Source organism: Charadrius vociferus, unplaced genomic scaffold (assembly GCF_000708025.1).
Source record: "Charadrius vociferus isolate BGI_N301 unplaced genomic scaffold, ASM70802v2 scaffold88, whole genome shotgun sequence".
Classification (NCBI taxonomy): Eukaryota; Metazoa; Chordata; class Aves; order Charadriiformes; family Charadriidae; genus Charadrius; species Charadrius vociferus.
In genome coordinates this window covers 929,536-938,951 of record NW_009649619.1, presented here as the reverse complement: position 1 = coordinate 938,951, position 9,416 = coordinate 929,536, and the positions used below count along the sequence as shown (strand labels likewise).

At 39.9% G+C, this 9,416-nt stretch overlaps 1 protein-coding gene across 1 annotated transcript in view; it reads right to left on the bottom strand.

The window, feature by feature from the left end:
- Positions 1–8,260, bottom strand: part of DOK7 (docking protein 7) — a 66,437-nt gene extending 58,177 nt beyond the window's left edge. Inside the window, exons 1-3 of the mRNA XM_009890545.1 lie at positions 8,182–8,260; positions 7,058–7,288; positions 3,165–3,365 (exon numbers count right to left, since the gene is read on the bottom strand). Of these exons, the coding sequence (XP_009888847.1) occupies positions 3,165–3,365; positions 7,058–7,288; positions 8,182–8,260 (511 nt within the window). The remainder of the gene's footprint in view (positions 1–3,164; positions 3,366–7,057; positions 7,289–8,181) is intronic.
- Between the last annotated feature and the right edge of the window lie 1,156 nt (positions 8,261–9,416).

Sequence of the window (9,416 nt, the reverse complement as noted above, 5' to 3'; positions counted from 1 at the left end):
TCACAGAGGTCATGGAGTGCCCATCCTTGGACATATGCAAAACCTGACTGGCTATGGTCCTGGGCAAACTGCTATAGTTGACCCTGCTTTGAGCAGGGGATTTGGACAAGGTAACCTCCAGAAGTCCCTCCCACCCTCAAGCATTCTGTGATATCTAGGCATTTGTAACATCCAAACTGGAAGTTTCTTTCTGATCTCATTCTCAAAAAAAAAAGAAAAATAATTAACTTCTTACTATATTGTAGAAACTTAATAATTAGCATTCTATAATGCTGCTGCATAACCAGATCAGTAGTGTCTTATTAACACTTGAGTAACACAACTGCTATGACAAACTCTCTGTACTAAAGCACCACTAATCTTTCAAAATAAATTACAGCATTCTTTATCAAACAACTAAGCAAAAATTGACCGGAAGTTATTTCAGATTAACATTTTTGTTCATTTACTTCCTAGCTTTCAAAATCCAAGCATTTTGTGATTCTATGAACATAGCCAGCACAAATAAGCAGGCAAAGTACTCAGTTCTAGTAGAGAACCAGGCATTTTCCAAAATTCTTTAATTCAGGCAGCCACTAAAGAAAGATCCTTCCACATAGAATGGATGATAAGGAAGTCAGAACTTTTCATCTTGATCTGCAAATACCCCTTACTTTTATGCTTTCAAGCATGAAAACCAGAACTGAAGTCTCAGCTATTCATCAACATTATCATTAAAAAAAAAAAAAATCACATATACCAAGGAGTCCTAACTATCTGGTTTTTATACCCTATCACAATGTCCCTCTCAAAATGGCACTATATCTGAGAAATGGACTCTTCAGACAACATGTGTTGCAAATGGTTTGTCAGTCAGTGCTGAACAGCCCTTCTGGAAAAAGCATGAAAATAAAAAAAAAAAAAAAACCAACCACAAAACAAATGGGGAACGTAAGTCCTGGCATCCATCATTATTTTCTGCTAGTCATTTGCACTTTTGGATAGCTCTCAGAATATTATTTTTTATCCTCCTATATTCTAATGAAAGTCTGCATAAAATACATGCTTGGAATTCACAGGTACTCCATTTGCAATCAGCTATGTACTACAAAAATCAAGCCATTATTTGAAGCCCTTATTGGTAAGAAATTACTGTCGTCTTCTTTTGAGGCACCTGCCTTAAGATTCAAAGGAAAACCCAAATTCAACATATGACAGTGCTGCTGCACCTCTTACCTCAGCTTCCCTAGAGAGCCTCAGAGCTACCGATTACGCAAATAGTTAAATCATATTCTCCCATTTAAGGAACTACATTGATAATTTACATAATCTGTGTAGTCTACCTACCTAATCACTGCTAATCTTACTTAAAGATTGCTTAGTGTTTCTACTTCAGCTCCCTATATTTTTTTTTAAAATATACGTTTTCCATAGTTATGTTATTTCAGATTTTCTGTAGTACTTTACACAACCTTTCCAAAAAGAGCAGCAGCTTTTTGAAAGAGAAAAAACACACTGTGGTTCAACTTTGGGAAATCTTCTCCCTATAAGCATTCTGAAGTGTTTAATTCAGAATTAAGTTTTCTATTTTCAGTTAATAATTCAAAAAACGGACTCAAATTATGTCAGCATAGCATTGCACACATTTATTAGAAGTGCAGCTTGCATTTAAAGTGGTACTTGCATGCAGAGACAGGAACGAACAATTGCTTTATTCTGCATGGAAAAAAAATACTGTTCAAACCAAAACTGTGGGTGTTGGCAGACCTACACCAAGCTGCGGATTCAAGTTTAGCCTGGGTGAATAGCACTATCTACAAGAGAGGGGGGGAAAGGTGACTGTGCTGACTCCCCCTTATTCTCTATCACCATTTATCTGTCTCACAGTCTAAACTACACCATTAGGAAACAGTCCCATACCAGTTTTTAACTGAAACAGAAGAACCTTAAAAGGAAAGAGATTTGTTTCCTCACAGGCTATACCCATAACCCATTCCTTCAGATGTTGGAAACCTTTCTATAACCCCGGTGTTTGAGTTTAGGAGGGAAAGATTTGAACCAGAATCTTCCACACTAAAAACAAGTGTCAGGAATCAGGATATAACAGTTGAGTCCATAGTTACCTTTGTAACTCAGCTCTGCACCTTTCAATAGACTAAATGAAAACCATTCACTAGAGTAAAACAGTCAAAATAATTTAATTTTTCCTTCCTCACCAAATTTTGCCAAAAGTCCCACAGAAGACTAAACTTCAGATTTGGATCAACTCTGAAACCTTTTATTTTTTCAGTTTGGTAATTGAAGAAATCCATTATTTTCACATTTCAGTATGCAAGACAAATAACCTCACACCCAAACTGGCAATCTACATACCCACTTGCACTCACATATCATCAATTCAGCATGGCTTCAAAACCTGCTTTTGAAGTTAAAACTTTCTGTTTTCTAAAGATGTATATTATATTATGCCAGTGCATTCATGATCTTTCCTTTTCAGTTCTTGTGTAGGAGCTTTGCATTTTATTTGAAGTGATAAATTGAGAAGTCCTAAACGGGACGCTGGAACAAGAGATTTCTCCCTATCTAAAGGGGTATCTTAGCTACTAGGCTACAGAAACTAGCTTCAGCTTGCTTGCTTTCATTTTGACCCCACAAATCTCATAAAGTGACAAAGCTTCTAACAGGGAAGGGAATAGACAGAAGTTCCTAAGTTTTTGGAGCTAGAAGTCTCCACAGGATTTAGACATGAGCATTTACACAATGAGAGCCTTGGTACCACCTGTAACCTCAAAACTTCATATCATTTTCCTTCTGCAAACAACAAAATAATTAATCATAATTTAATAAATCTGAACATTAAACCATTTTGCCTTAACTCTTGCATGACCCAAGCCATAAAATTTCATTACCTTATTTTCGGTCTGCGTCCAATAGCAACAGTTGACTAAATATCTTCTGGAAAACCACAGGGCTCAGTCAGGACTCCACATAGTCACATTTTTACTGAACACCAGGGTTGAAGCCTGCAGAAATCTAGTCAGTAGAACAGACCCTCTGATATCTGCTGCCTGTATGACAAAGCAGCACAGCTGGTTCTGCAAACTCCACTTTGAATAAGACTCACATTTACATTTCTACAAAAGGTTTCAAACAACTTTTAGAAGATAGGTTCCATTTGTACTTACAGAAGCCGCACCTGGTACCCCCTTCAAAGATGAATCCATTTGGGACCGCTCCATACCGACGCAGATCTGAGAGCTTCCATTGCCCCATGACACTAGGAGGAAGGTCTTTTACAAGGACGAGAATGTCATTGCAGAAATGCAGGGTAGCAGGCCCACTCTCTAGTTTAGTGCCAGGTGCTACAAAAACTTGAAATCTATGAACTATCAGATAAGGAAGGAAAAAAAAAAATTACTGTAGAAAATAGAAGCAAGGTACCATGACTCATGTAACAGAAGTCATTCTCCTCAGCTGTGGTATGTTGACCAACCCCATTGCCCACTCCACAAGGCTCTAGCATAAAGATTCTATGTAAAGCCCAGACAGCCCCATGTGAGTAGCTATAAGCTCATTACTCTCTACTATGCCAGTTTTAGTTTGGGAAAAAACCTATCTTGGCTTAATGCTACAAATTATAAAAGTCGTAACACTACATTAATTTATCTCAAGTCTTCCAGGTTACTCCCCATCTCAAATTAGTCAGTTATCCAGCCTACACTTCAGTTACCTCTTGCATCACCACATGGGTTTTTTTCTGTTTCCTCCTCTAAACAGCCTGCACCTCTCCTTTCTTACATACATGCACACACACACACAACACAGTGCCCAAGGAGCTCAAAATACAAGGTTCAAAGTAGTAGGCAAGTTCTAAGCAGAGCTCTGTCACCGACTCATTTAAAACCTTTAATAAACCGCCTCACTCCTTCCTTAGCAGTAAAATCCACCTTTGTGAATCTTTTGGGAGTTGGCAATAGTAGATGCCCAGACATTTGAACTTACTAGGAAATTAAGTGATTCATAGGTAATAAACACTCTTAGATGTCAGTTAATTCTTCATATATCTCAGCCTAGACTTCAAGAGTGGAAACAAAAAAATAATAATAACACCACACTTGTCTCATTCAAGTTTGCAAAATTCAGGTTCAAATCTCAACTCCAGCATCCCCTGTATTGCAAGGGTCTTTACCTAAAGTAGCAGTTGTTCTAGGCTGGTCACCCATCTTCTCCTCCAGAGCTGTTGCATTCTGAATAATAAGCTGTTGGGAGCACTTCAAGGGCTCAAATCCCACAGTTTTTCAAAGGGAGCAATATAAGTGAGCAAGCACCTAATTGTCAAACAACTGTTTTGACCTCCACTACTCCTCTAGTTTCTTTCACCTTTTCTTGCCTATGCTTCTTCAAGCATGGTAAATTTCAGCTAGGTCTGAGTCTTGCTTCTCATCTAAATGCTTGCTATATTCTTAGTTACCATCTTAGCTGTAAGTCAACTCCCCATCTCTGACGTGCATTTGGTAAGTTCCCTAAGGCTCCAGCAGAATTAGCCACAAAGTCATTCAAGTGAAATGTGCAAGGAGACAGAGATAGATCTAAGCACAGCTCTATTACAGCTTTGCCAGTAGTACTGTTAGGAAGCAAATCAATAGTCACACGATGTCCCCTTTTGGGCAGGCAGTTGTTACACAACCTGCTTAAACATAAACTATGAAAAGTACACCAAAACCATCTTGATTAATAATGTTCGGTAAGGAATCTTTAAAATCATTTGGACTTCTCTGCCCACTACTCTGCTGGCAATTAAACTATAGGAGCAGAAGCATCAGAGTTCTTTCTGCCTCATTAAATGAGGAATGGAGCACAGTCTTCACACAATCAGTTGCAAGTTACAACAGCTGCTGAAAACAAAGAACTGCGCTCAGATTCTAAACCACTTAAAAAAAACAGCATATCCAAATCTGAACAAAGCCAAAGTAGAGGGAAAACCAGATCTGGACATGAAGCTTTTGCCATATGCTGCTGTTTTGATAAATTGGAACTTTATTTTCAAAATTGCCCCCAGCCATCTACTTCTTCTACTGTGAAAAACAAAAGTGAGTAAGATACAGAGCTGACTAAACCTGTAAACAGAAGGTGCTATTTAATTCCTCATTTCCTTTAGCTAATCTTCTCCTTTTCACAGCTATTCACTGACCTGCAGCATGCTAACTTCCTCAGAATGAGTTGTGGGCTCAAGCACTCTTCTCTCACCTGACCTACACCTCAATTCACTTAATTCCACTATTTTCTCTAATCCTGGTTCTTTTATTCCACATCACTTCCTAAAAATGGAGAGAAAACACTGGGAACTCCAGTGGTCCTTGTTCAAGAACAGTATCAACTACTTTCACTTTTTTTTTTTGCTTCCCAGACTCTGAGGTCATCTGTCCATAGTCTATTTTTATCATCTGGCCACCTTACTTTCAAGGCGTACAAAGGCACCCTTACTACACTTTAAGAAAACACACCAGTCACCACCCTCTCTTCACCTAAGTCACCACTCTTTTCTACTTCTGTCTACTCAAACTAGGTTCACTTTAATCTGAACTCTTTCTGCTAACTGAACCTTCACTGAAAGATAAAATCCTGAAAAAAAAAAAAAAATCTATACTCTGGTCTATGCTCCTCCTCCTAAGTTTTTTTGCAATTAACGTTCTACAAATTATTGCCAGTTCAACCAATTATACTTGTTTTCTTACTTCTTTATTTCTTCACCTTCACATACATTCTCTCCCACTCCTCCTTTACCCCATGGCTGCCCACATCATCATCCAATAGGGCTTATTCCTACCACACTCACAGCTTTCCTTTAAAAATACTCTACACTGCTTCTGCATTTCCTGCCATCACAACTGTAACCCTCATACCCAGACTGAGATTAAATACTCTCTCCATGCCAGCACTGCATCAGCACAAGATCATGAAAACCACACCTACTCTGTCAAATTCAAATTCTCCTTCAGGTTTTAGGACAAGTCTATGCTGTACATAGATTCCAAATCTGGTAGAGAAATAGAACCAGGACACAATACAGCTACATCGTTTAAGTGTACCAACTACTGCAGCTGCTCATGCCTCTATTGTTCAGAAACCCCCTCTAACCTTTCCCCTTATGCAAGGCTTCATATTTGATATGTCCAAGCGGTACATCCATACATCTCTCTTCTGATACGTCTACATTTTATTACTGTAAAATTCCCAGGCCATCTTTCTATGGATGTACTGCAAAGGAACGAGTCCACAAATGCAACAGATGGCAAAGCATATGTAACAAATGATTAAGATGGTTAATGCGTGTCTCCCACACACCTACCCTCCTTCCCTAGTTATGACTAAACAAACATAAGACAGATACTATGGATTACCAATATTATCACTCTTTGTTCACCACTGTACATTTTAGAGCTGCTAAGCAAGAAATTAAAATAAAAGGATGCGTAAGAGTGAAGTTAGCTGGAAAGACTGTGTCTGTCGACACTCCTTGTTGCAAGGTGTCTCTTCCTGAAAGGGGACACTAGCAGCAGTAAGCATTATTAGCACAACACCTAATAGGTAGCTCAGAACACTAGGATTAAACTAGCCATGTTCTGCTCTGGACTCTGCCTCTCTTAATTCTGGCTCCTTCTAAATCTTGTTGTCACAATCCCCAAGTAAATTGCAGGACCAGAAGTAGCAGTCTGATCACTTTGCTTCAAAGCTACACACTTCCAGTGCCAAAATCAAAAATTAAGTTAAGAGCTCTCACAGTTAGCCATCAGTACTGGGCAGTACTGTAATCAAAACCTATCATAAGGGACACCTACTTTAGGATGTAAGGAGAAGACTAGTCTCTTCACTCTCAAATGAGTGACAGTCCTTTTCTTAACTGTACTTTGTTATTTGCATTTTAGCTATGCTTTTCTTTGGCATTTTTCACCCGGGGAGGGGGACGGACCAAAAACCAAAGAACAAAAAAAGACACCAAAAAAAAAACCCCAAACAAACAAAAAAAACCCACCAACCCCAAAAAACCCAAACAAAACCATGAGAAGACAAAGTTTACCTTCCCCCAAGCTGTAGCGGATTCGTACATCCCAGGCATACATTGTTTCCTTGTTCTCAAATCCCAGCATCACAACTTGAGAGAGACAGATGATTGCAAGCGTATGATTCAAGCCCTCATAGGAGAGCCCAGGATCCAAGCCACAGATGTCTTCTAAGGTCATGCTACTCCTCTCCTTGTGCCCTTTTGCTCGTTCAGATTTATCCTTGTACACCAGCATGAGCAAACAGTCTAAAAGAAGCAAAACTGTCAGAGATGATGAGGCAGAACAGAACACAACACATTTCTTAGTACTCTCCTTAAATACAAAGGTGCTTTGGACAACCGCAGGGTCAGTCTGATCAAGTCAATGTAGGAAGTCAGTTTCCTTTTCCCACCCCACCCCCAGGTAGTTTGCAGTCCCTATTTTCAGGGAGCAGACATTGAAGGCATGTATCAAAGGTAATCTGCAGGCTCAGAAATAAGGAGGCAACTAAAAAGTCTTCCCTACTTTACTTTTCAAAACTCCAGTGTTTTTTCAGATACTCTCTCAAGTCTGGACGGGACTGACTCATTAATTCTGAACATTAAGAGTTACACTATGATAGCTGTTCACATTACAGACGCTAAAGACCGAGAGGCTATTGTCATCTATATTTCCATTAGAACATACTGAACCACAAATGAAATTCTTACAGTAGTTCACAGATTACTCAACTACTAAATGGTGAGCAGACTGCGCTGCCAGATTGTTAGTGTCAGCTCAGGTTTCCCACTGAAATGTTACACAGTAGCGATTGCTAAATAATCATTATGTGCCCCACCTTTCCCCCCCTCCAAATACTTGCTAGTATTGCCATTTGGTTTTAACCCCTTCCTAGGAGGTGTTTATTACACAGTAACTATGCAACCGAGGAAAGTAATTCAAGTGCTATGGTCCCATGGGAAAAGCACATTTCACAAGTCAACCCGGAGGACAAGAAAAAAAAAAAAAAACAAAACAGGGAGAGCCCTCTCCCACCTTTTGCATTCATAACATAACTCTTCCCCCAGGTTCCCTTCCTACCAGATAGCACTCAGTTGTAAATGAAATTAATGGTCAATATCAAAGCTGCAACATCCAGGGCTTAAGCTGCCCTAGATACCACAAAGGAGAAAGCCCCCCTGTGCACCATTTTCTGAATGTTGGGGTGCGGTGCTCTGAGCCCTGGCAAGGTGCCCCATGGCTCTCAGCTGGGCAAAGGGCTGGCACATCTCTAAAGAGGTGAAAAATGACCAAAAGACTGAACCGTCTGTTAGCTAAAGCGGAGCTTTGTATGGACTCCCAATTGTTTTCATGCACCTGTTAGCAAAAAACAGCTGCAACTACGGTATTTAAGCATTCTGCAATACAGTTGTGTGTCTGAAGAAAGAACAGCTATGGTTTACTGACCAAGAAAAGCAAATCACTTTTTGCTTTTTCTGGTAAACATGGCTAGTTTTGCTAGAATAAAAATACTATTTTTGAGGAATAAGCTACATTATCGGTCAGTTTGCAAAGCAAGCTCCCTCATCTTTCCCCTTCAAACCTGGCTTTCTTATGTTTGAAATCCAGGCCCATATTCACATGTCTAGATACCAGCTCAGGGATCAACAGATGCCGGTTCACGCAGAGAAGCTTAACAGCTGCAGCCAAGATACGGGCGTTTAAGACACTAACACATAACTGTAACAACTCAAGGAACAAAGGATTAGGTCCAAAGAGCTTCAACTACCAAGAAACCTTTGGTTTACCAGCAACAGCCTAGAAAAGATTCTGCAGCAATGCAGACTCACATTGTCTAAGTGTAGACAACTTTTAGCCCTGGAAAGACACACTTTTGGTCCCCAATATTTTCCCTGTTAGGAAACAATGGAGAAACTTGAAACCTACTTTTCCCTCTCCAGCAGTAAAACATCAACTCTGAATAACGTTTTCAATTTCTCCTTCAGAAGCAGGGAAATGATTTATTTTTTTTTAATTCAAAATGTCATTTTATTTTTAAATCGAAGTGATATTTTACGTCAAAACACTGCTCAAAAATAACTACCGAGCTTACAATGCCAGCTTTTTTTTTTTCAGCCACCAATCACCCTGAAGAAACAATAATTAAAAAAAAAAAGAAAAAAAGAAAGAAAAAGAAAGAAAGAGAGAAATCGCATTTTAAAGGGGAACCAAAACTAAATAGCTGTGCCTTGGCAAGTCACCTTTCCCATTGGTTTTTGTCGGGCTGACCCTGAGCTGCCCAAACCCCTCGCCCCGAGGCCGGGCACGGCCTCCCGCCCGGCAGACGAACCCTACACCCGTGCCCCGGCCCGGGGGTCTCGGCCTTACAGCCCGGGCTACCGACAACCCCTCGGG